Source organism: Ischnura elegans, chromosome 12, assembly GCF_921293095.1.
Source record: "Ischnura elegans chromosome 12, ioIscEleg1.1, whole genome shotgun sequence".
In the NCBI taxonomy this organism is placed as follows: Eukaryota; Metazoa; Arthropoda; class Insecta; order Odonata; family Coenagrionidae; genus Ischnura; species Ischnura elegans.
The window spans coordinates 91917145-91944639 of NC_060257.1; the positions used below are offsets into that span (position 1 = coordinate 91917145).

The 27495-nt window shown below is 39.6% G+C and overlaps 1 protein-coding gene across 1 annotated transcript in view; it reads left to right on the forward strand.

The window, feature by feature from the left end:
• LOC124168749 overlaps window positions 1-27495 on the forward strand; it is a 504822-nt gene that overhangs the window by 422080 nt on the left and 55247 nt on the right. The window contains exons 2-3 of the mRNA XM_046547017.1: window positions 4068-4204; window positions 24344-24630. Of these exons, the coding sequence (XP_046402973.1) occupies window positions 4068-4204; window positions 24344-24630 (424 nt within the window). The remainder of the gene's footprint in view (window positions 1-4067; window positions 4205-24343; window positions 24631-27495) is intronic.

Below are 27495 nucleotides of genomic sequence, written 5' to 3' on the forward strand. Positions count from 1 at the left end.
ATTCTCCCTGCGATGCTGAGTGCTGTGGGAAGGAAGTCTTGTGGACGTACCCCCAAAGGAGTCGCTTTATTGGACGGCCAGGGGGCGTCGGGGTCTCAAGGATGAGAGAGAAAGAGAGGAAAGAAACGCTGACTAAAGGAACCACTGCCCAAGGGAGGAACAACGCTTTCAAGGCGTGTGCGCGGATCGCCATATTGGAGTCGCCATATTGGTCCCCAGGCAGAACCAGCATCCTGAGTTTCTGTTGCAGCATCCGCTGATTTGATTGGTCAGCGCCTGTTTCTCTTCCGGAGGACCGTTGAAACCACCGTGAAACGTTTTATGGTAATGCAATGTTGTGCGGAGAGAAAGGAGTCTTCATTTAGTTCCATACTTCATTAAACAGAAGATCAGTTTGATAAATATGTAATTGACGGCGAAATTCAGTCTATATTTCTTTCATATAGATTGATGGGTTACACGTGATAATTAAGTAAATTAATACACCCATCAGGTTCTGAATACCACGCCATTTTCTATAGAATAATACGACTCGACAGTTGGAAGTTGAGTATTTGACTATAGCCCGTATTATTTCGTTTGGGGCCACGGGGTGGCGCTGCGAGTCGAATTTTCTCCCCCCCCCCCACCCCACCCCCCCGTTTCCATGGAGAGCTCACATACACAAACGCAGGCTCTGAAAACAAGACTAGCGAGCAGCACCTTGATTTACTGCCTTCGAGTCATAACTCACCACGCGGATGAATCCACAGGAGAGATCCCAGGAAATTTCCAATTAACTGCGACATTTGCATTCCGCCTATAATTTGGTTCGTCGTCAACCCCTTCATTCTGCGCGTTAATTTCTCTCTCCATTTCTGCCCTTAATTTCAACCCCACCACCAACACACAATTTCGGGCATATCTGTCGTCCTATCGAGCGAAAATCTCTGTTTCTCTCTCCCGTGTGCCGTAAATGTATCCGCTTGTACGAGTAAAAAAAATAAGGACATAAATTCAAGTGACCTTTTGAAAATTTTCAAAAGTCGGATGGAAAGACTTCTGGAGGAATATGCTCAGAAAAAAAGAGAAAAGATAGTGAATTTTATGTTTTCCGAATTTTTAAAGCTGCTGGAATTACATCCTATTAAAAACAGAAGCACTTTGATTGAACGAAGTTTTTTAGGTCCTCACACCTTTTGAATGAGTTTCTAGGTCAATTGGGTCATATTGGAAATTCGCTGCTCATTTTTCGCAACTCGATGATCACCGGTAGATGTCCTGTCAGTTGAATAGTGTGAATATCGTCACTTGAGATGGCTGTCCAACGTTAGCGAGTGAATTGAAAATCGAGTTGCCTTTAGCGTAGGCGCTTCCCGAACACACGCTTCCTCCGGCCGCTGGCGAGCACCTCGTCACTAATTCAACGAGAAAATGCAGGGTGCGGTTGGGTCGCGGTTCATTTTTCCAGGAGGAGTGAGGAGGCGATTGGATTCTGTGTCACGCAAAAGGGCCCACGAAGTGCACTTGAAACAGTTGAAGGACACGCTGCGAAAACGACGCGATCACTGAGATCGATAAGGCCTCTCCAAACGATTGACTCCATTCAAAATTCCTCGGCGGACGCGAAATATTTGTCACAATAAATTTGAGGTTGACTGACACTCGTTAGCGGCGCTCTTTATCAACCCTAGCGAAACGAACGAAAGCAACGGAACAAGGGACTATGGTTGGGATAATGACATGAAATGATACCAGAGGGTTCCATTGAGACAAACAGAACTAAAAATTCTAGGTAGCAATTGATGTTTAGAACACACAAAAGTAACATTTTTGGCAGAGCACAAAAGAAGCAAGGATTCGTATAAAATCGTTTAAGCATTGACTGGGTGAAAATGCGATATATCGATGATAAAATGACTACGAATGGAAATTCTCACACATTAGTATTAAATTCCACTATCGACCTTGGGTTCGGCATTCTACCTTCACATATGTGGGATGTAGAAACCATGGTCGGCTCTGGAGCTTCATACTAAAGCGTGGAAATTTCCATTTATAGTTTATATATGGATATTCGTGGATATGATCAAGGATTCGTCAAGCGCAATTTGAGAGGGTGAAAGAGAAATTCTATATCTCATTCGTTAGGCCGCACCATGAATACAAGGCACATAAGTGATCCAGGAAGGAAGGGAGGAAGGCTTAATCCGTGAACTAAATAAAATAAAAAGGGATTAGAGCGTGATTGACACTCGTTTCCAGTCTCCATCACTCATTATCAGCGCAATCAACACGAGTAAAATGAACGGTTCGAGGGAAGATTGGGATACGGTAAATGATGATTAGAATAATACAGAAAAGTTATCGCATCGTCATCATGAATCAACAATCCTAAGATCGATTTGATCTCCATTTGGCTCGCCTCTTTCTGCAAACGTTTTAATGGTGACGTATTTCTTCTCTTACACATCCTTAGCAACTTACTCTTGATTCGTTCATCTCACTCAGCTTATTCTTCAATCTTAACATTTTATTCATCAATAGTAACCTTGTAACAGATTCAGGACCGCCCCTTGCCCTTCTTCCCTTCCACCTGTCCCTATAAGATTGTTTCCATCGGGCCATCATGCCTCATAATGTGAACAACTAATTTGCTGTCGCGCGCGTGACTTCAAGGAATCAACTTAATATAATTAAATGTAAAAATCCATTTTAATAGGGTAGTTTCTTTCGTCCAAGAAAACGAAAGGCATTGATTGCGATTCGTTACCCACCATTAGTGTATTCATAATATACAAATTATTTGGCTTTAGAAATCCCAGTTTAGACGAATGGCAATGGTCTATTTTAAACGCACTTGAAAACGGCCAGATTGGCGCCCATGCGATGCCACTCCACGTGACGTCACAGGGACCTATTTTCTATACGAGGAGATAGGAGTTTTACATCGTCTGAGATTAACAATGCATGCATGTGGCACAGAGCTCAGGGAAACATTTCTTAATAATCACCTATTAAAATTGCCTATGGTCGGAAAGTTTCCTTCGTTCGATAGGATATTAATAATCCTTATTTAAGCCAAGCGCTACCTGATAGCGGGGTACTCTGCTACCTGCGAGCAGCCTGCATCGTATCGGCCGTATCGGCGCTCCTCATAGCCTCGCACCAAGGTGGTCTCACACGGCTGCAGCCGGAACCAGAATGACGTCACACGGGCTTTTCCCAGCAGTCATACTTAGCAGCCGCGTTTTCGCGATTTTTCACTTTTCATTTAATCGCAAAAAATAGATATCGTCATTTAAAAAGCTAAATGCGTGAATTGCGTACTCCAGGAGTAATAATCTTTCGATTTAGGCAATTAAAAAAATAATAGGAAACCACCCTATTCCGCATAAGTTACGACCTAGGTTTCGACGTGGCGCGACATCATCTGGTTGATTTTTTATTAATTTGTGTGTGACAATTTATTATTTGTCCTCGATGCAAATGCACCAGATGATGACCTGCCGCGTTGAAACCTATTCCACACACTATTAAATTTATGTGGAATTTCAAAGCTTTTTACATTCCATTATGTGGCCACGTAAGTTGTCCCTTTCTCCTTCCTAGGGTTTTTGCAATAAGTACTTCTCTTTCCTCCCACTCTTTTTATCACTTACTCTGTCGATCCATTTTATCCTCATCATTCTTCGGTAGCTCCACGTTTCGAATGATTCCACTCTTGATTTTTCTGCACCTGTCAACGTCCACCTCTCGCTCCCATAGAGAAATATACTCCATTATATGCAGCGTGTGATGAATTGTTCCCTTATAAAGTTTTCCTATATTTCCACATAAATGACTGTTTTCTCAAGCGATTTCAGCTTGTTGCCCGACTTCATGGGAGTATCTGTTTAAAATTTCTACAGTGGATATTGTAAAAATTAATTTTAAATTTTTTATGCTGAAAATTCGGGTCCCAAGCTGCCGAATTTCTGTCGTTTGGAGATAAAATGCATATTATGGTGAATTATTGTCCTTTCTGAACTCAATGGGAGACGTAAAAATACTTTCATCTTTTGTTCATTGTCTTATTTTCATTGCAGCTTGCAACCGCACTTACTGGGGCGAGAGCGGAGAATCGTACGAGTTGGAGGTTCGTCGTCCGGCCGAAGACGCGCTGCCGTTCCACTGCATGCTTAACTTCACGGCCGCCGGAGGGCAGCACGGGGACATTGTACAGGTGAGCTGATCATGACTAGAGTTATTGCACTTACCCACTGCTAGGCCGAAATAGTTCATCCCGTCACTAGAATCTAGATTCTGCTCATACCATTCAGAAAAATACTCTCGGCGTCTGCTTGAGTTAAGGGCCGTTCAAAACAACTCAACTTGGTATATTAACATGTAGGCCACATTTGAAATACTTTACCAATTACAAATTTTACCGTTCTTTAATCATAAAACAAATTCATGGTTCATATGAGTACCCAGAAGTATTACTACCTTCCTTGCTACCAGCTACTTTTTACAGAATTTTTTTCTCAGCCAACAGTCTATTTACGACGCTTTTGCTGTTTTAACGTAATAGATAAGTGTTAACGACAAGTTAAGTGAGGTTGTTGTGACTGATTCACAAATGAATTATCACCGAGAGGTTGTCTACATCAACGCAACGAAATGGGCCCGTTGGAAAAATTTCCATAATGAATGAGCACAAATTGTAGGTACTTGGTTGGCCACGCGCTTTTTAGTTATTAAGAAATGCTATCATACAGGGTGTAATCGCAGCTTGCGGGATGTATATTTTTTCTAGCACAGAAATGTATTCATTAGCATGATGAAATTTCCTCATTTCGCTTTATTGAGAGTTACATCAAAAGCAAATAATATTTTCTAAGCCATTTCTTAAAGAGTTTATACTTTATGACGAAAAATAAATTTATGCCATTTATGGCATTGAAAAAGTTTCGAAACTTTTACCAAAAACATTTTGGCTACCCGGGTGTGGAAAAATTATATCATCTTTAGGTGCGGATTCAAAGTTTGGTCTCATTATATATTCCACCAAGAAGGGGTTGCGGTGAATAAGTAGGGGATAAATTTAATTTTAAAAATATTCTACACGTTAAGATAGGTTTTCGTGAATCTTTGAGCAAATCGCAACAACCTTTCCCAACTTGGACTTCTCTCTTAAATTCACAATATAAGGCATACTTCCTTTCATTCTATTTAAAAATCCTATTCTCTTCCTTCCTCTCCTTCTTTTACCGAACATTCTACCCTCTAACACTGTTTTCCCTCCCCGCTAAGTACTCGCTCCATCCGTACTTTCTGCCTCCTCCTCATTCCTAAAGATGCCTCTCCTCACCCACCATGTCCAGCACTTCGTAGTTCCTCCTCCTCTCCGTCCAATTCACTTTCACCATTCATTCTTCGCCACACCCACATCTCGAATGCCTCCAGTCTTTTTTCTCTTCCTCTTTCCCAAGTGTCCATGTTTCCCCACCGTAAACCGTTACCCTTCAGGTTTTTTCCTTCCTTAAGAAGGGAGGTAGGGTGGCAAGGCTTGATTAGGGGTACTTGTGGAATGTATATTTTTTCTAGCATGCATTTTATATATACAGCTATCTTAAGCGTGATTATCTATTGAAATTTCGAAAGAAATGTTCCAAAATGCATTACGAAGCAAGGCAACGTTGATACTGTGTATTCACCCTTTATAACCCAATGTTGCTTCTAGGTAACATCAAAAATGTATACATTTTCAGCTCTATAAATATTCTTCCACCTTCGTCTGCGAGATGTTCAAAAGTGTTGTTATTAATAATTTTCAGTTGTGTTCTACGTTTACCTCTTTATCGATGATGTTTTGTCCTCGTTGCTTGGTGACCAAACATATTTATTTAGGTATTTTCAGCAACAGTACCTTCTCATAGTCGTCCTGACGTCCTTTAAAATGAATTGTCAATCGATCTGAGTTGAAGTCTTATTATTCATGTAATCTTAACCAGAGTCTTCCGGAGAGAATATAAATTCACGTTAGGAAACAAACGAAAAGGGTGGGACGAAACCCTCATGTTTAAGCGAGGAATTCCGGGCCATCGCCTTCAGTGCTGCCATCTTCACACCGGTCCTCCACTCTCTCCCGCTCTCGGAGAATCCCTTTCAGTTTTCAGCCTTGATTCCAACCCCCATCCACCCTCCGCCCCCGTCCAATGCGAGGGAGAACCAGACAAAGGCGACGAACGAATCTCGACGCCTCCCGTTGCCGCTAAAGAACGCTATCTAATCCAATTGGAATCGATTAACCTTTCTGCGGCGAAAGCACGCTCCAGTGGCATCCAACGAACCAGCCCCCATCTCCCTTCCAGCTCAATCAGCAGTCTCCATCATCCACTCCCTTCATTTTTCGCGTAAATATTTGCTCGTTGCCTCACACCCCCGCGAATCAGGGCGTCCTCTTATCTTCATTTATATACACACTTCTTAAAGTGAAGAATTCTGCCACCTGCTTCCCTCTTTCATTGTCTTCACATTGAGCACCACTCAGAAGCCGTGATTTCAACACACAGTCATCTTACCGCGATCTCTAATTCCGAATCGATAGTTATAAACATGACTCAAGAGCTCCTTGGAAACTGACAAGTGAGGAATGAATAATATTATTTACTATGTTCACGTTATTGGATGAATACTGATCACCATTCACTGTTTAAAGTATTTACTTTTCGTAGATACTTATTATATATTGTAAATACTAATCGGTCAATCTAATTATACTAATATATAATAAGTAAATATTAATCATCGGTGTAGATACTCCTTTGTTTCTAGGTGTTCAGGTATTATGAATATCACATATGGATATATATTCATAGTGATACAATGTTTACACATAGTGATACATTTTTGATGGACCTTATCACAGGACGCCATGTCCACTTGAAACAATTCTATTATTTTTCGTTACTTAGTGGTTCGTAAGGGCTGACCCACTTGATTTTCATTTGGAGTTATTTCATTGCTTTGAGCCCCAATAATTTCTCTAGGAGTAAAAACTTGAGCAAAATGATCTATAAACATGATATCACTATGAAAATGTATCCACTCCGACACCTACTTCCCTCAGCCCTTGCATTAAGTGCCACTCAAAAGCAGTGATTTCAAATCTTCTCCCTTTTCGTAACCTTTCGTTCCGAATCGAATTTCGTGTCGAGTGGTAAAAAAAACATGACTTCAAAGCTCACCGAGAACAAATTAAAATATTTAAAATGTTCTTTATGAGTTCAAATTATTGATTGATACTAACTACCAATTATTACCAAAACTCTCTGCATTTCGTAAAAACTTACATATTAAAAATATTACTAATATTATTGGATACATCATTTTAGGACATATTTTACGTAATATTGTTTGTTTTCAAATAAATTTCATGGAAATGTATGGGAATGAGAGAATTTGAAATATATATGAATGAATTAAAGAGAGTAAACCATCCAGCCCCTTAGATCCTGATGATTACGAAAAATGGTTGGATCCTATCAATTAAAAATTGGGTACGGTGACATGAGAGGTCATATGGCACAAAACGGGTAACAATTGCCATTCTCATTCTTCCACGGTGGTAAATTGCTTTTTATACGGTTTTTATTGAACTTGGATGAGCCATAATTTCCATCAAAAATAATTTCAAATCATTTATCGTAATCATTTAGTCTCCGTGAATTTCGATGAGCGCCTTCTGCTTCACCCTGCTCTTCATCCCCTTAAATATTTGCCCAATGTTGCTGCCTCCACACTCACAATGACCACAGAAGTATCTTCACCTCCATTTATATTCTTACACCTTTGTAACATAAAGTGGAGAATACCAGAAACACACCACCCTCCCAACCTACTTCCCTTCCTTTCTTAGCATCAAGTGGCACTCAAAAGCCGTGATTTCAACTATCATCCCTTCCTGTGATCTCTCGTTTCGCTTCGAGGATAGTTAAGGAGACGTTAGTGCTTGCCTCGGAATATTCTTGAATGAAGACACAATGAGTTCGTATAGATTCCCTCTTCGCGGAGGTTGAAGGGTTTTATTTGAATTTTCACTGATAAAAGACAGATTTCGTGTTATTTGGAAAGCACCGGGATGTGCATATTACATTACACAATAAAGTGTAATTGTGAGTGATTATAAACTATTCGTAGTATTCATTTTCAACAACTTTCGTTTCAAAACATGAAAATACAACCCATTTTAAATCAGTAGTCGTGACGCTGCTACTTAACCAAAGTGTACTAGCGCGGTCTACTAACTACTAGCACGGTGCAAACAATAAAAGGGAATTGTGAAGAGAAGAATTTTTTTATCATTTCCAGGCATGGAGAGCGAAAATGGATAGGAGAAGAAGCATCAGCCAAGTGAAGGTGATTTTCAAGAAATATGAGCGAATTTATTTGCAGTGCAATGCAATTTTTTTCCTACCGTCATTTGCGTTGAGAGTAGTTCCAAACTTCGGTACACGAGGGCAGCACGGTCATGTCAATACACGCTTTTTGGTTGCTTTCCGAAATACTGACCTAGGTCGTCTGAGCGGCATCCTCCTGCTCTTCACTCCCGTAAATATTTGCCTCGACACTCTCTTTCAGATGGAAGCACTTCCTTATCTCTTGTAGTCACCCCTCCATCCCCCTCTCGAGAGGATAACAACCCTCTCTCTCCCCCAACACAATGTCTCTGATCCTACTCCTCTTCATCGCGACTTCAGAAACCGTGTCTTTGCATTAAGCACCTCTCGAAAATCTTCACTCTCCCCACTACCTCTCGTTCCGTTTTTGAGCACAACAAACACTCAGAGACTGCGCTTGAATAAAAAAGCAATCAAAACATTCCTTTTTTTTCATACGAATCTTCTCTGATATTACACTGAGTTTGCAATAATTGCTATGTACTGAGAAATAACTGGTGCTAAACGTGTCTATTTAGTTTAATAAAATAGACTTCAATTGATTTGTTTTGACTCGTCCATCAGTCCTTTACTTTAGCACTTCCCTGACAACAATCGAAGCCCATTCCATCAACAAATTAATAAAACAAACGTAAGTGTACCAAATAACTCAAATATTATTTTTTTAAATAAAACTAAATTAATTAGCAATTAATGTTAGCAATTGAAGTAAGTGCATAGCAATAACATGCTCATACTCTTGTTCCGTTTTTAGGGACAATAAGCATGCTCTCAGGTCTCACTCCATTTCTCGCTCCAATTAAATAAGTAATCAAAAGGCATATATCATGGATTTTCTACTTGCGTAAAATAAAGTATTATACTCGAAACTTCACTGAAAATAAACTGATGTGTTTTAATTGGCTGGCTTAGGGAATAAATGGAAAAAATATGCAATATACGTCATCCATATACGTATAATAAGAATTTTGGGTGGGAATAAACGGGTGTCCCTTTTGGTTTTTTGTTGGGAAAAAGTGAGAAATCAAAGCAAAACCCTGTCCTCATATTTCCTAAACAAATACTTCTTACCCATCTGCATCCACAAAATATCCTGCGAGGCACCTCTAGGGCGTTTGGCACGCAGTGACCAATCATCTACATTCAGTATGTCACGGAATACCAAAATGCACACCACACGGTCCTTAAAATATTATACAAAATAACAAAAGCCATACGTGCACATTCAAGCAGGTGGTGTAAGCTCCCGCCAAGCGTGAATCGTATACGTAATCCGAGACCACGCTTACGCAATTGCACTTTAATGGGAAGCCAAGAATTCCCTATTATTAGTAATTAAATATAATAATATATCCATGCAAGGTTAGAACTATGCGAAATATTTAGCACTCCTGTCAAAAATCCGATAGAAACACCGGTGAAAAAATACTAAAAAAATATTCGATACCGAGGAAATGCTGAGAGAACGAAAATATTTGCCAATGTAAAAAAGAAAAGCAAGCAATCAGTCGTCCGAACGAGTGACGCCATTAATTTTGTCAGTCGAGAAACCGTAGCTATAGTACGAGGTAATAATGGCATCTCACTTTCTGCATTCAATTTCCTATATTTTCTTCTCGTCATCACGTCTGCGATAGTGCGACGGTAAACGAAGCATATATTTCACATTCTTTGAGTGATGCTTTTATCCGAATTTGCTAAGTGAAGATCATGATGGATCATCTTATCAAGAACTGCATGTAAATTAAGCGTCGTTTACTATTTGAAAAGTCTCTTTTGGTCGTCAGTGTTGACGATTTCTATCCCTGAGGTAATTTCAGTCTTTCACTTCGCTGTTGACTCAAGGACTGGCTCTTTCAGAGGAAAAAGCGACCATTCTCTCCTGCTGTGCATTTCCACTTCAAATGGGGACCGAGTGTGTTGCCTTCTTTGACGAGCCATAAAATGGCAGAATACGGTTCGACACCTAACGTAAACTCACCACTTTGGAGAGGCTTAATGTGCTGAAATAAAAGGAAACAATTGCCGATCGTGTTCGAGGAAATCGTTTCGGGTGTTGGTGGTTCGCTGAACTGAAGACATTGGAATGGTGGTTTCTATCCTCCGCGCTTGGAAAAAATCGAAGAAATTGAACAATGAAAGAATTGTTCATTAAAAGGCACAAAAGCTGTCGCCTGGGATGCAAGTAATGTATCGTCCAAGTCGTAACCTCATCCGGAACGAATGAACTGAAAAAAGATTCAAAGTTTGCGCTATTTCACAATGTATTAAAAAGAAGGACTTTTGTATAGGTCCTCCTCAAGATGGCCAGATGCGCAATTCCTTGAATCAAATCGGGAAGGAAGGTGGAAACAGCATTCCATCGTTTTTAAGTGAAACGTGCAGCCTGAGGAGGAAGAGTTCACCTATAGAGGTTCTTGGTACTGGTTTTTCGGCATTACTGGTATTACGTGTATCCAGCAGTAGCCATATTGATCAACCGTCTTCTTCTGTTTCCCGTTAGCGTAGTATATGTCAAATAAAACGTCAGGTTATTCTCAATTCGAGGCTGTCGAAGTAATCCAAAGGCACTTTTGAGTTTTCGCAAGCATCTGCATTTAAAAGACTTCACAGTAGGTAGAAAAACATGGCGGACGGACTGAAATCCTAAGCTTCACATGCCAATGGTTGGAGGAATAGGTTGTTTTCCTAATGTTTTAAATTGCCTAAATCGAAAGATTATATTATATACTCCTGGAGTACGTATTTCACGCTTCTAGATTTTTAAATGACGATATCTATTTTTCGCGATTAAAAGAAAAGTGGAAATTTTTAAGCGCGCGAAAACGCGACGGCTAGCGTAAGTATGAATGCTGGAAAAAGCGCGTGTGACGCCATTCTGGTTCCAGCTTCCGACGTGTGAGGCCACCTTGGTGCGAGGCTATGAGCGCCGAAACGATGCAGGCTGCTAGCAGGTTGCAGAGTACCATGCTAGCAGGTAGCGCTTGCCTTAAATAAGGATTATTAATACCCTATCTAACGAAGGAAACGTTCCGACCTTAGACAATTTTAATAGGTTATTATTGAGAGATGTTTCCCTGAGCTCTGTGCCTCATGCATCCATTGGTAACCTCAGACGATGTATAACTCCTATCCTCTCGTGTAGAAACTAGGTCCCTGTGACGTCACGTGGAGTGGCATCGCATGGGCGCCAATGTAGCCTTTTTCGAATGAGGCTAAAATTGACCATTAACATTCGTCTAAACTGGAATTTCTAAAAACAAATAATATGTATATTATGAATACACTAATGATGGGTAACGAATCGCAATCAATGCCTTTCGTTTTCTTTGATGAAGGAAACTGCCCTATTTCTCACGGCCCCTTTAAGGTTCTTCACATAGCGAGGAAACAGCTTCCCATAATTTTCTGTGTATGATACAAAGTCAGAATTGGACCCACTCCATTTTTTATTAGCATAATGTGAGAATTGTCGTAATCGCATGTTTGATTGGCCTTGCATATTGATTCCTCCTGTGTATCTCACATTGCATTTGGGAATTGCATTTTTCGATTATTGGTCATTGGCTGTCCTGCGCTCAGAGAAATATCGTTTAGGTAGGAATGGGTTGTTTGATGAATGAGCTTACCATCTAAATGTGCATTATATCCTGAAAAACACTTCAATGGACGTGAGCTTATTTCTTTCGCTGATGTTTCCACAGTATTAATGAAAAGTGTGTGGAAGCAAGTGATTATATTTTTACGTTGGCGCATATTAATAGATGGAATGTTCCACACTTTCGTTCAATCTATAAGTTTAACTAATTGCAACTATTTCTTTTAGGCATTATAAATTTTCCCAGAGGTATTCTCTCTTAAATTCCTTGAATCATCATCATTATAAGTTAATCCTAAGATTGATTTGACGCAGCTCTCCATTCCTCTCTCCTATCCGCTAGCCTTGTCAAAGCGACGTACGTATTTCTTCTCTTGTACAACCTGTCCAATGTAACTCTTTCGGGGCCGTCCCTTGCCCTTCTTCCCTTCCACCTGTCCTTCTACGATAATTTTCTTCAGGATATCTTGCCTCATAATGTAGCGAACTAAGTCGTCTCATATTCTCCTTTAAATTTTTACATGTGCCTCCTAATGAGCATATTCCGCTTCCAGGATAGCACGCACTCAATTTTCTGCGTTCACATATCCCAATTTTCGTATTCCACTGAATAACATGCGTATCGTATCGAAAGAACATTTGCCAATGCATTGGTTATCAGGAATAAAGCGTTGTAAAAGAGACCCTTACGTGAATGGTCTCAGTATTTTCATCTACACCTTCCTATTAGTCCACCTCGATAAGCATACGGAGGATGATGTCAGGGTGCCAGTCTGCTAGTACGCAATATTCCTCGCAGGTCCGTGATACTCGATACTAGTGATGACATGGGCTTCGAATTCCAAAATTGCAGAGAGGAAATGACCCATTTAGTTCTGATTATGCTGTTTGAAATGTCGTGGACAGTCAAATATAATTAAATAATCTGGAATCTTATATCTAACGCCTAGACGCTTCGCTTTACAGTAGTATCTTACATTCAAAGTTGAATATGCTTACACAATACTCAATGTTGTATATTGAAACACTTAATGAGTCTACCAAGGCTTAAGAAACATAGTTCCGGCGTATTTGAAAGCGCCAATAACCAATGTAAGCTGATTCCGAGTTCACTTGATGACGACGGGCAATGATCTCGTGCAAACCACTTACGAACTACGCAAGAGACATCTTGCGGTCATCGCCGCGTTAGTGGCTTCGGTACCAGTTCGCTATATTTATAGGTACTTTTGGAAATTCGATGCTCATTTGTTACTACTCGGCGATATCCTCTTTAGGAGACAGTTCGCAAAGTTTCAAATTAGATCGTTTTTCTTCGTCATCAAGTGAACTCGGTAACTTTATTGTAATCGTTAATATATGATGTTTTTGAAAGTACTAATAATTATTATCAAGGCAAATAAATATTGGCGCTTTCGACTCTAAAAGCTAATAGAAAAATCTGTAAACATTTTTTCTATTAATGCATAAAATACATGTGGTTACTTGATGGAGCATCACGGTGAAAGCCATGTGCTTTTCCATCATGTATTGCACGCACCTTTCGACTCTTTTGGTCGAATTTCACCTTGAAGTTATATCGCGGATGAAACATATCCTGGGGATGGACCTTCAAAGTCCTCTTCAACAACGGACCCTCAAAGTCCTCTTGACCTCTGACCTCGGGAAAGGCCAAAAGGCCTTCCGGCTATATTTTCATTTCACAATTGCCGCCTTCCGAGGACCCTTTTATTTTATTTTTCCCCTTTTCTGTGGACCCCTTTGAAACGAGTCCACCATTCATTCAAAGAGTCCAAACCCTTTCATTGCCGATCGTCGAAGCGAACGTTCGTACGACCACTCGAAAAACAAGTCGGGCAGTTATTTGAGTCGAATTGTTCCCGTCGATAATATTTAAGGCGATAAAAGTCAACGCGAGTGTGGGTGGAAAGAATTACGACTACGAGTAAGGACTAGTAGCGGGCGTATGACGTCATAACGTCCCTCGAGCGTCTCCATGGTTACGTAGCATTTAGTCACGTGACTTGCATACGATTAGCGAATGGTAAACTATTTCTGTGCATTTGGGCGCCTGTGCAGCTTGAAAAATCATTCAAGGGAAGATCAGCGACCTTTCATTGCTGAATCAAGCTAGATAAAGTTAAAGATGTAGGCATCCGCGGAGTGATGCTGTAGGTGGAGCAAGGTGCTGAAAATGTCTGATGCAACGCCGGCAAAACTTTCGTTACGAAGTTGAATCGACGCGGAGGGAAACCCGGAAGCCGTTCCGCGTTAAATTTTAGTGCATTTGTATTTCAATTTAATACGGGCTTAATTTTGCTTCCCTGGTGCATTGAAGTCTAAATTTTCCCTCGTCGCGTGATTCGCATGATCGGCGCACGTTTTTCCCGAATGAAGGGTTGCCCGCCCTCTACTTACCCTTGCTCTACAGACTGATCGCCTGACATTAATTATTCTCGATTTTGCATCAACCTGTCTCACTTGGAAACGTATACGTAAATCTGCATCTGCGTGCTCTCATGCATGTATGTTGCTTGATAGTGATTCACTCGTCGCTGGCTCTGATTTATGGAGTAAAATCATATTACTGAAATAAATAGTGTCTTCGTGAAATTCGGCACAACTGTCTTTTGTTTCCCAACCGATTCTGACACTTATTGTGCCATTCTCAAAAATACAACTTCATAGTTTTTAGGAGCGGTCACCGGCGTTAGTATAAATGTGACACTCTTCTTTCTCCATTGCGTCTCTTTGAAAATGGACTCATTGATGTATCGCAATGCCTTTTCCTCGAAAATTAACCAGCACCAATAATCAGGAATACATAGTTTCTATGGATACGATCCCTTTGAGCTAAATGATATCTAACGCTGCAAAGGGGGATTTTACAATGGTGTTGGATACAATGTCTCTGGTAGGAGGGAGCGTATCCTTGGCAACCAAGCATGTTCCTCGCACACGTCATCACTTCTGCTTACTGTGTGCTATTTTCTCTTTTCTACCTCACTCTCATCAGCTTCCAATGTTTCAGATTCTTTGTTCTTCACTTGGTTTCCAATTTCATCGGCTTTTGAGGAGCCCGGAGCATTTTATCAGCGGAAGCCAAATTTTTAACGACTCGACAAAAACTAGAATCATCTATCTATCTATGTATCCCTCCCGCATTCCTCTCTGTGTGTGTTGGCCCTGGCCATTCATCCCCTTCCTCAATCTGTTTGCCTGCGGCTCACTCACCGGTTATCAGAAGAATGAGAAGGAAACAAAAACGGCTGACCACACTTTTCCACGTCCCCTCTCGTACTTCCCTTTCGTGCGTGGGATCGTCAGGATGCGATATCAATTATCGATTCGCTCCAAAGTTTTCGCGCGAGGTTTGCCTTTGTTGGTCCAGACTCGAAAAATCTGCGTGGAAAGACGGATATAATATGCCCTCTCGAGGCTATAAAGAAAAAAAGAGATGGAGCAAGCAATTTAAATTAAAACCCTTTTTTTCTGCAAAGGGTCGGAAAAGTGAAAAACCCTGCAAGGAATGCTAAAATTGGGAAAATAAAAAAAAAATTAAAGAGAGGGTGAAGGAGGTCCAGAAACACTGCTCACTCTCTCCAAAATCCTTCGACAACAAAAGGCGAGCGCTCGCGTATGCTTCCGTTGCCATGGAGACGGGGAATGTTGGTTGTTTGTACCCTTTCGATTGCTGGTAGGCCGGAAATTGGGCATTCTGTTTTTCTTAATGAGTGAGTAATACGCCCTTCGCCAAATATGCTTATATTGAAGGGGAAAGCGGGGAAGCTTATTGGATGCGGCTCAAGTTCGGTTGCTAGCGAAACGAGTTTGTTTTACTCGGTAGAGTAAAAGTTGCTGGTTTGTTGAAGTTTCAGGGGGAACATTTTGTCCATGCTTTGTGATTGTCTTCTTGCTTATTTGATAAATTTCATCTATAATAATTTCTGTATACTATGAAATGACAATCTGACATGAGCATAGGGAGAATTTAAATAGACACTAATATCCCATTCACTATCAAAGTCGAGCAAATCATTTGTATAATCACTCAACACTATTGAAATCGAATGAAGTATTTTATTGTGCTACATCCCGTGATTGTCATTGCATGGATTTTTTCCCCAACGGAATTTTGGATTTTGTATTTTTACACACTTCAAATAATCTGCTGCGTTCAAATATGTCAACGTCAACATCACCCACATACATTTACCAGCAAAGTATTATGATCATTCCATAATTTTTCAATGCAGTCTTGAGGACAAATCGTGCTTAATTTTAACTAGCAATCAGGAAAAACAGTGAAATATGCTTTTTGAGGACTATAAATTCATGAAAATTATAAAAATTCCCTTTCCCGAGCCGTCATTCGTTGGATTTGTCATCGCCTTTCCGAACATGGGGAGAGTTGCCTATAGTGTACCACTTATTACATTTTTTAGTTTATGTAGCTCAAATAATAAGTTACACGGTGGATGATCATTAATGTATATAATAAACAACAGGGGGTCGATTACGCTTCCTTGTGGAACACCTGATGTAACTTTTACAGCATCAGAGCTAATTCCGTCAAGAACTACTTTTTGTTTACGACCTCTGAGAAAGTCGCGTATCCAGTTTACAACTTTTTCATTTAATCTGCATGACTGCAATTTGTATAAAAGTTTTTTGTGAGGTACAGTGTCGAAAGCTTTCTTAAAATCTAGAAATAGTGCGTTAACTTGGTCTTTTCGATTCACCAGATTTTAGAACGTCGTGAAGAAAGAGCGCGAGCTGTGTTTCGCATGATCTACCTTTTCTGAATCCGTGCTGACAGTCATGGAGGAAGTTACGTCTGTCCAAGAAAGTCATGATATTGCTAACGACGATATGCTCAAGTATCTAGCCTATAATCGATTAAATCTTGTTCATTGTGATGTAATGCATGGAATTCTATGGCAAAATGATCAAAATCACATCGTCAAAAGCAAAATATGTCTGATTTTATAAATATCTGCAGGAAACTGGTCTCCTAATTGTTACCAGTGGTTTACTGAATTGGACTACACATTTACTCTTATCAATTATGTAGCCGAAACTATATAAATCCATTGTATTTCAGATCAACGTTATTAATAGAAGAATTTTACTGTACCTTGCTAGTCAATTCATATATTTATAGTTATTGCAGGAAAACTTTTCCACTCTTTTTCCAATTCAGCGCTTAAAAGCATAAATACATGTTTGACATGTCATACATCTTATCATCTCTTTCGTTTTATTTTCCTGACACATTTCACAATACCATTCTACCGCAGCTCCATCCCTTGGTTTTCTTGTTTGTTTCACTGCAATTCCATTAATGAATTTCCTTTTACGGGTAATTTTGCAGGTTTGGCTTTCCTCTCCTTCGCTGACCTGAGTTTTTCCTTGTATGGACTACGAGTCAATTCAGAGGCTCTCTTTCTACGTACTGGAGCTCTAGTAGAAACTGCTCTTGTTTTTACCTTGAGAATGGGAGATATCCCCATTGCACATGCTGCTACGGCTAAATATAGTTAATCTACGCTTAACTTTCTATAATTTCCTTTGGGAACAATACTGTAACGCTAATTGGCTATGATAAATTACAAATAATAAATGAATAACATTAAAAGTAGCACACAATCTAAAAATATCTTTGCATGTGAAAAAAGCAGCTAAATCATAATTGAATAGCACTACGGTGTCCTAAATTGTACCGGTACGATATAGGAAACTCCTAGTGGTAAATTATGGCCAACTTCACCATTTTTCCTTCGTTACTTCCTTCCAAACTAACCATAAGATTTAAAGAATCATGTTTTCATGAAAACGGAGGTATATATAAGTCTATTCAGCTAATACGTTATACATTTTGTTCCCACTTACCGTACTATCGTTTTTCCCTTGGCCACGTGAAGAAAAAATTGCTTTAAAACTGCAAAATATTTTACTCTCTCTCACACAGACCGTTCTCAAACGTAGTAAGCTGGCGACTGGTATTTTGGCGTCTCGTATGACCTAGTTGAAACTGCACACGACAGAAGTCTCAAGATTCCACGTCCCTCCGTTCTACCGAGGTGGTACAAATTAGGGTACAATGTAGGCAACTCTCTCCTAAAAGGTGACGAGGCAGGAAAGCCTATCTTTGAAAAACAGCACGTAGTCAGTGCCCAAACCAACGTCAGGAAACAGAATTTAAAGATGAGTGCTAGGCAGAGCGATAATGGCACTATCCAGGTCATCAAAGGTCTTTGCTTATAAGGGAAATTAAGTTCAACAAATACAGGCGTTATATGGTGGACGTTCGACATATTTAAATAAAAGAGAGTAGCCCCCCTTCCCTGGGCCTTCCCGGTTTTCTGTGGCTCTTCCCACATGTCGTTCTCCTACAGTTATACCTAGAGTCCTCCTTCCAACCCTGGGTTTTCCCGTATCTCTTTAGTTGTATCTTTTCTCACCGTCTCCACTCTGTACGCCTGTTTCCCACCCCTTCTCAGAACATGTGACATCCTCCCCCACCCCTTTCTCAAAGGTATAAAGGTGATATTTAAATGTAAGACAGTGTCTTGTACCTGATGATGGCTCTGGGAGCCGAAACGCGTCGCATGCATTAAAATTTTGTGAAAAAGTGCAGCCATCTTTTGTTTAAAAGGGGAAATTAACCTAAGTTTCACCACCGAATCGCGTTCAAACTTCGTAGTGTGTTAATGAAAATGAAATTTTACGAGAAAACGATTTTTTATTGTGTCTCGGTGCTCTAGACAACTCATTACTTGGAATGCTTCGTCTACCGGAGATCGCGATATATCCAAGGCATCCGACAACAGATCAAACTCGCGGCCAATCGGAGCACTTGGCTCTTAAGTTTCTGTAGTTTGAAAATGGTGCGTTTTCGACCGGAACATCATTGGTAATTTAGGTTCCTACTGGCTTCAGATATCCAGGGTTAACATTTCGTGACACAATTTTTCTTCGCCATGTATATCGAAAACTGCGTCCCATCGGATGCTCGAGCAAAAACATATGCGTCTTAAAATTTAATTTTCTATCACACTGCAGTTTGAATGCGATCAGGTTTAGATAAAGAAAAATAGAGAAAATTGTGGCTAATTTTTGAAAAGAAAACCACAATCGTCACGATCATTGTCCTTGCATTTTATATTGGAGAGAGAGAGAGAGGAATGAAAATTTTGGCGATGGATTAAGACGGCAAAAAGGGAAAGGGTTGATGGAGGGCAGACAAAGAAGCCATTTCGATCAGTTTTATTTCCCAGGTATATATTATGCTTTGTGGGCTGGATATATACATATATATTAGGATGTTATATAAAATTGACTGGCGCAGTCGCAAGCGAGTCGAGTTTCGTGCGTAAGTTTGTAGTCTTTTGATCGCCCATCGCCATAAACTCTCCCGAGAATCGCTCGCAACGGTTTGGCAAGACTACAAAAAAAGGATTGCAAACGACTGCTGGCTGACGAAATGAAACCACCGCGGAGAGTAAAAAGACGATTTGAAAAGAATACGGACTTACTTCAGAAAATACTAACCCTTCGAGCACTATGAACTGGTATTTTGTTTCCCAATAAAATAATTTATAATGATAATAAATCTTCCTATTTCTTGGGACGTATTGCTTTCCATATTCCTTTCAGAACGACCAGTCAAATAATACATTAATTAACGTAACTATCGATTCATCTTGAAAACAATCTACTGTCTATCATTCCATTTTTTAAAATCCACCAAATTGAAAATGTTCAAACAAAATTCTGTATCTACCATTGTATTTGAATGCTATTTATTTTCGAAACGTGAAATATAATTTACTGTTGAATATATTTTTGTTCCACATTGCTTGGTTACGAAGAACTAACCGTTTCTGGTGTTTTATTTCTCGTTAAACGAATCCATAAAGGTATTTATTCTCCATATCTGTAGGAACAAATCGCTTACCTACCACTTTCCTTTCAGAGCAACTTGACAATTCTTACGTTTCTACAGCATCTCCCTCAGCTATACACATACTTCTCTCTAATAACTAGCACCCTGAGGGGTTTTAATTGATTTTAAACTGAAATGGACATTTAAAATACACTTTTTGCCCTAAAACGTGCAGTGCTAATTGTACCATAGGTCATGAAATTGTATACTAAGAAAATGCCGCTCTTCATCATTCTTTGCGCTCTATTTTTATGTTTGAATACTGCCTTCTTTTCAATAAGTAGCAATATTTTTCTCTATACTTCTTTATCAAATTAAATAAATTTTTGCTAAGGGGTTACTTGTCCAGTCAAATAAAATCAATCACTTAAGCTGGTGCTTCTAATATCTCCTTGTATTTTCGGATATTGGTGTTAACTATTTTTACGAATTAATAATTAGCGAACATCTCTTTTAGCCAATATTTGGGTTTTTGTTCCATTACAGATTACCATATATTGGGGCATTAGAATGTCGTTTTACTCTCTTCAATTAATGAAATAGCTGGCTAGACTTCTTTATTTTTCCTATTTATTTAGAGTGTGCTCATTATTTCAGCTAATTTATGGAATTCTTCGGATAAATTGGGCGGCTGCTTAATTAAGGCAAAATGCGCTGGTACTGATGCGTCCCAATTAACCGGAATCTAATATAATTAATTTTGGAATTTGATCTGGTGATAAAAATCGATTGTTGGCGAGTTCACTTGTAATCTTTTCGTCGTCGTTTCAAACTAAACTTCAATTAAGTGTTTTATTCATAAGTTATTGATGTTTTCTCGTTAATAATTTGACGTTAATATTTTTTTCTATTTCCGGGTCTCGGTGGGTCTTTCATTAAAATTTCATTGAATAAATAATTTGAGACATGCTATGCTATTGATATGTTGTGTTTACGTCGCAGGAGAGGTGAAAGTAAAACATTTCCCCAAGCTTTTACTCTTTCTCCACCCGTTGCTACGTACCCAGAGAACCTCCCCTTCCACTCTGAGGAATTCGTCTCCGCGGGGAGCCTTTACTCATTGTTGATAAGGCGGGAGAGAGAGAGAGAGACTTCCTTAGATACGAGCGAGAGAAGACAAAAGAAATGCCACTGGGATTAAAGAGGAGTTGCCATGGGAATACTATCTCTATCCGAACCCACACATATTCTCCCCCTTCTTCTCAACATTCCCTTCCCTTTCTTTCCCTTCCGCTACTTCCTCTACGCATGCGCAGAGACGAGAAGGACCATGAGAGAGAGGTTGAGGAAATAGCCTGGGATGATGATGGAAATACCTAGAACGAAACTTATGGTGACCTCATTACGTTATAAGAGACGCAGATAACTCGGAGGACACCAAGAAAATGTTTTCAAAATGTTAAATGCTCGTCACGGTGACATATCAATAACTTCTGCGTTGACAACGACGACAGAAGAACAATCTGAATAAACCTCCTCGAGACCGTTGCTAGGGTGATGCTTATTCCAGTGACAGAACGCCCTTGGAGACATACGCGTTTGAGTGAGATATTTCATTATGGATTTTATTTGCAAGTAAAATTTTGTACTTTTATGTTTATAAAATATGAATACGAATTTTAAACCACTAGGCAGTTAATCATAGAAGTTTAGTAATTATTTTACCAAGCACGCACAAAGTTTTGTAGCATTATATTCAATGTTTTTCATGACCGTCATTTATGTTTCAGAAGGACATATGTGATTATGGTATTGAAATTGTTATCTTTATTATTATCCTTTCTTGCATTCAGTGAAGCTTTATCGTCTTCTTCGTGTAAATTATATTCTCTCACTCCCACTCTTCTCAGCGTTTCCTCGACATCCACAAGGTCCATTCATCTGACCTTCATCATCTTTACACTAGTTCATGGTGAAACAAAACCCAGTACTATTCCACAAACTTTTATTTTAGCAGTCTACTAGTTTCCGCGTTTATACCATCATTGTCAAGACTAACCAAGATTAGGTACTGGCACTTAATAAGGTGGACCGCAATTCGCGAGACCATTAAAGACCAAAGTAAAAGTTCCTCACCTTTGACCCTATCCATCGTCATTTGGCCTATGAGTATATTGTACACGTACAATGACTCGCATTTTATCGGCATAATAAACAAAATCCGGGGCTAGGTATGAAAAGGCCACCTACTGAACTATAATGGGAAATGGCAATTCTAAAGTAAGTATTCGCTTATAAATGGATGTCGTTCAAATACGACTGCTTTTCCATCTTCCTGAATATTAAATTTAATGGAAACGAAATTAGCAATAGAAATTAACAACATGAAAGAATGCACTAGCGTCGTATACAGCCAATCAAACGAACCATATCCATCACGTGATCGATGCCCTTGCGGTTTCCATTTTCGCATGTGCAGAAACCGATGTGCGCCTTCCTTTATTATATTTAAGACTACGACTCCATCATAGCCCCACGTTCGTTTTACGGCGGAAGAACGAAGTTCTGCACATCATCAGTACGCACGGTGTGGGCAGAGAAGTTAGAGAATTGAAATAGTCTAAAATATACGTGTAAAAAAAGAATTCGCGGTTGAGCTTATGGCGTCCACCAGGTTGTAGATGGTGGGTTCCATCTCTAGATACAGAGGTTACCAGCGAGATAAGAGAAATTATTCATCAAATTAGCAGCCGTGGTCTAAAATCAACGGGATCTAAAGGGTAAATTAGGCTATTTAAATGATATATTGAATCTGTGAAGATGCCGTGACTTGGCGATGGGAGGCCGCCAACAATTATGCCTCACATCACCCGGGGGAGAGGGCAGCAGCTCTTCTTCGTATGAGTGAAGGTGGACACTACGGTGGTCAGTACAACGACACTCATTTCACTTCAGGCGTGGTAATATTTACTTTAACGGCAACCTAAATTTGGAGGCCATTGTCCATGCCTCATTCCCTATACGGGTGGAGAGTGGAGAGCTGCGTCAAACCAATCCTAGGATTGTTGACCAGTGATGATGAGTACTGCGATGTGGAAGGCAAGGGGAAACCACCACACTACTTACCCGAGAAGCCGTAGCTACTCCCAGCTTTTGAACAGTCAGACATGTTGGAATTCTCACAGGTAAAATATCGGAGAGCGGAATCGTGAGTTGCGTCAAAACAATTTTAGGATTATTGACTTATAATGGTGATCATTAGAAGAAAAATAATTGTCCGCCAAGAGCTGTCCTCAATGCGGTGCTACACCGTTCGTCTGATTGATATGACAGTTATAAAATTATCAGCAGAGTTCTCCTGCGTTTTGGAGAGGTCTATTGCTTAAAGGTCTATTTTAATATTCATGGTTTCACATATATCTTTCCTTCCCACATTTCAGATAGCAGCGCTAACTATGGCTTCTTCCTCCGTTAAATACGGATCTCTCTGCCTTCAGTGTCGCGACTGGCAACTTCAGTAAATACGTTCAAATGCGCAATGGAGTGACAGCACATCTATTAGCCGATTAGAAAGTCCGCTATTGTGATATATTCGAATTATTTCCACTGCTCTTATAACTCACTTGAAACTAGTTACGATGTTAAATTGAATGAAATTTTCCAGGAAATCGAGTAAATGTAGAGTCAAAAGGAAGTGAGAAATACAAATTGACTCTTTGTAAATTCATGTTTAAGATCTCTCTGTGTACCAAGGATTAAACTCGCCTTTAAAGAACCGTATGGTTTATCTGGGATTCGAACTGGGATCTGTCGATGACCTAACCATTTACAACAACTAGCCATCATCTTCAAAGACGAATCACAGACTGTTTACCTTAGTGTTGAAGGTGTTGACTTTTCAAGTTCACACCGTGGTACCCACAGGAGATGGAGGTCGTGGTTACTAATCCGCTGTCGGAGTCTCGAGTTCGCCTTCATGACTTGGTTATAGAGTTCGACTCGGTGGTATAGCGTAATCGGGAGATCCTGTCTAAGCCAATTGATTTTTTGAGGATGGCTCTCATATTTGGTATCTATTTGCACCCTTTCGCGTGTCTGCGTACGTAGTTACTTGTTATATCTACGTCTTTGTGAGATCTATTCTTTATATCAAAGCAAATAAACTCAGGATTATGATAAATGGCTATTAGAATGAACCGTTCAATAAGTATTCGTTTTTAACTCTGCAGATTCCAGATTTTATATTTTTGTAATCCGTATCAGCAGTAAAAAAATAGCATGCTTCACAAGATTTACTGTGTAGATCTGTTCTGTCGTTAATGTAGCCTGTCCCGCACATTAAGTCGATCTTATATCTGGACTATAAAAACACTCTCCAATTTAAAATGGATGTTTAAAGTGTACCGTAATCAATGTGTCTGTCTTTTGTTTCAGATCACCTTCCTGTCGTTCGCCGTGGGAACGTTCGGTGGTTGGGCCGCCAAAGCAGACTCTGGGCTGGGGTTGGGGGGGTTGGAGGTGGAGGGTGGCCTGCTGGGGGGTGGGTGCCCCGACGGGGGCGTGGGGGTGGCTGAGGCGGGCCTGCCCCCCACCGGGGGCCTCTGGTGCGGCACCGCCTGGGGACACTCCACGTACTTTTCGGAAACGCACTCCGTCGCCCTCTATCTCACTCTCCTCAGACTACCAGCACATCAGCACTTCCACTTTAGGCTCTCTTACAGGTATCTCCTATCAGCACTATAGTTAATTAATAATATGTTCTATCTGTGAGATCAATCACTCATTGACAGACTCTTTGACACCAAAAATGATCAAATCATCTATCAAATAAGACTATCACAAGGTCTTAATATGGTAAAGTCGTTACTTGCCCAACTCCATTTATATTTATTTAACTTTATTCATTTAATTTTGTTAGTTTTATGAGAATTTATTGTACCAAGTTTTATGTTGATGTATGTTTTGCTAGGTCGTTGTTTAAATTGTTTATTTTTTCAAAGAATGTTGCTATGTGTTGTTGATAAAAAGAAGGGGATTGTTAAAAGCAGTGGCGTAACTAGGAATATGCGTTGGGGTTGATGGGATGGCCTAGGGTGGTGAACTCTTCCACTCCAGGAAAAATGTGATAAAATTTCAGAAAAATGGCATGCCTTGGAATACATTTTACATCATTTTGGCACTAAAAATTGAACTTTAAGCAGATGCTGTTATTATGCGTCAAAACTGGACAATAGTTTTAAATAATTTTTTATTTCTCTGAGGCTTTGGGGGGATCTGTCCCCTCACCCCCCCCCCCTAAATAATTATAGTTACGCCACTGGATAAAAGGAAAGTTTAAGAGAGATGTGCGATAAAGAGGGAAAATGCCAAATTGAATAATTTCAAGGGGGTTTACATTATTTGAGTGATCCTGACGAGACAATATCAAATCGATTAGTTGGGAAAAAAATCAAAAATCAAGAAAAAGTGTAAAATCAGAGGAACTAAGCGTGGTGGAGAGGAATTTTTCCATAGTGGAATAAACACGTGATATTTCTCACGAATATAAAATTTATTCCGACCTTGGTTTCGGTGTTGCTTCATTATGCTCGATGTGAAAATGGTGTGCAGTTCATTCAATTTATAAAATGTTCGACTGGAGCGGGGGAGAGTAAGAGGGAAAGGGGAGCGGGAGGAGATGGGAAAACCTCGAAAACAAATAAACGTTTCTCTCTATTCCGTAATTAATTTCTCATTATGGCGTGCAATTGCTTGAATGCACGAACGAAATCATAACGGGGGTTATTTTTCCATTGCACGTCCACGCATTCTAGCAGGCGTTCTAGCAATTCACCGCTTTACACGACGCAATTTTGACTGCGTCTAGGTACACACGTCAGATTGTGCTATTCTGTTCCCTGTGCAAAACGGCCTTTAATCAACGCGCTCTGCGCTGTTGTTTCTGCGATCGATATGCACACTGCACAGTGAACCCTGCGTTTCTCTCTTGTCCAAGCTATTTTCTTTCGGTTTATTTTTTTCCTTGTGTACTTCTTTATTTGTCCGCGGTAAACTCAAGCTCAGCGTTAATGCGTTTATTTTTATAGCAGTACATTATTGAATACTTTACGCTTGAATCGCTTTTCATTTGTTTTGGGGATACGAATATAATCAGTGGATATAAATCTCATGGAATTGAAAGCTTAAGAATATAATAAGTGGATATAATTCTTATAGAATTGAAAGCTTAAGTTATGGCAGTATACTAGTCGACCGTTTACGCTTGAATCGCCATTTCATTTTCATTCTTTTGGGGATACGAATATAATCAGTGGGTGTAAATCTCATAGAATTGAAAGCTTACCCAATGCAATTTAGAGCAATAAGGAACGGTTTAGGAACCAATTCTTTCGGCCATTCTGGCTTTGCGCAAATGACCCGTCATCTTATTCCTAGAGAGAGTTTTCCAACAATCCTGCTGTAACTCTGCCTCAAACATTTGTTTTAATTGAATTCTAGTTTTTGTGGGACTTACACTCGGGGTATTATTTTACAATTGACCCTTCGCGCGTTAATTAGTAGCAGTAATTCCTGAAGAAAATTGCAATCAAGAGACGGATAAACATTTATTGGAAGCATTTAATGAGAAACAGATATGGTGGAGTTATATATTGCTGTTAATGAATGCTGGGAGGATCAACATATTTCGAAGCGAAGTCAATTAATAACGAAATTTCATTCAATTCTACGTAATAATTAGGCTTCGGAGGAGATAATTGGTTTAATGCTTTTTTAACTTGCGATTTTGTAATTAGTTTGCGGTTACAGAGAACGATAAATGGTTTCCCCTTCTAAACAAAAATGTGTTCTATATTCTGAATTTTCATGAAATTCGCGATTTATTTTGGATATATTTTTTGCACGTATTTTTAGCGATATTGCACCGTTATATTTGGTATTTTTGTACTCACCTTTGGTTCGAACATACTCCAACAAAAATTGCCATACTCGGAAAATTTACATACCGATTAAGTTATTCCGTCCTCTTCCCAATGTTTTCAAAAAACCTTCCCACTTATTCTTCCCAGAACTTCCACAACACTCACGTGATCTATCCACTCGATCTTCATTGTTTTTTTTCAACATCACATAACAGAATTTCGTATTTGAAACAGTTCTCATCATTTTGAGTGTGGTTCAAGTTTAACTTGCAATAGGTTGAATTTGAATTTTTAAGGTATATTATGATGAAATCGATAAATAATATGGGAGGCTTTCATTTTTAAATCAATGCATATTCTTCTTTCATTTACACAATTTTTTAATACCAATACAATCAACCAACTATATTTCTTTAAGTCTTTTAAATGCCCATCGAAAACGACTACTCAGTAGCAACCGTAACCATCCTTATATTAACAAATGTTTGGTTTGAGAATATCAACATATTAGACTGGTTGACTTGAGTTTGAAGGGTAAGACTAATATTAAAACAGTTTTTTTGTGTTTTATCTCACTACTACAAGGGGAATGGTTGCGCTATGAATGTATTTACCGCAATCAGCAATACATTCAAGCAACAAAATTAAATTTTCACTCCTTCACAT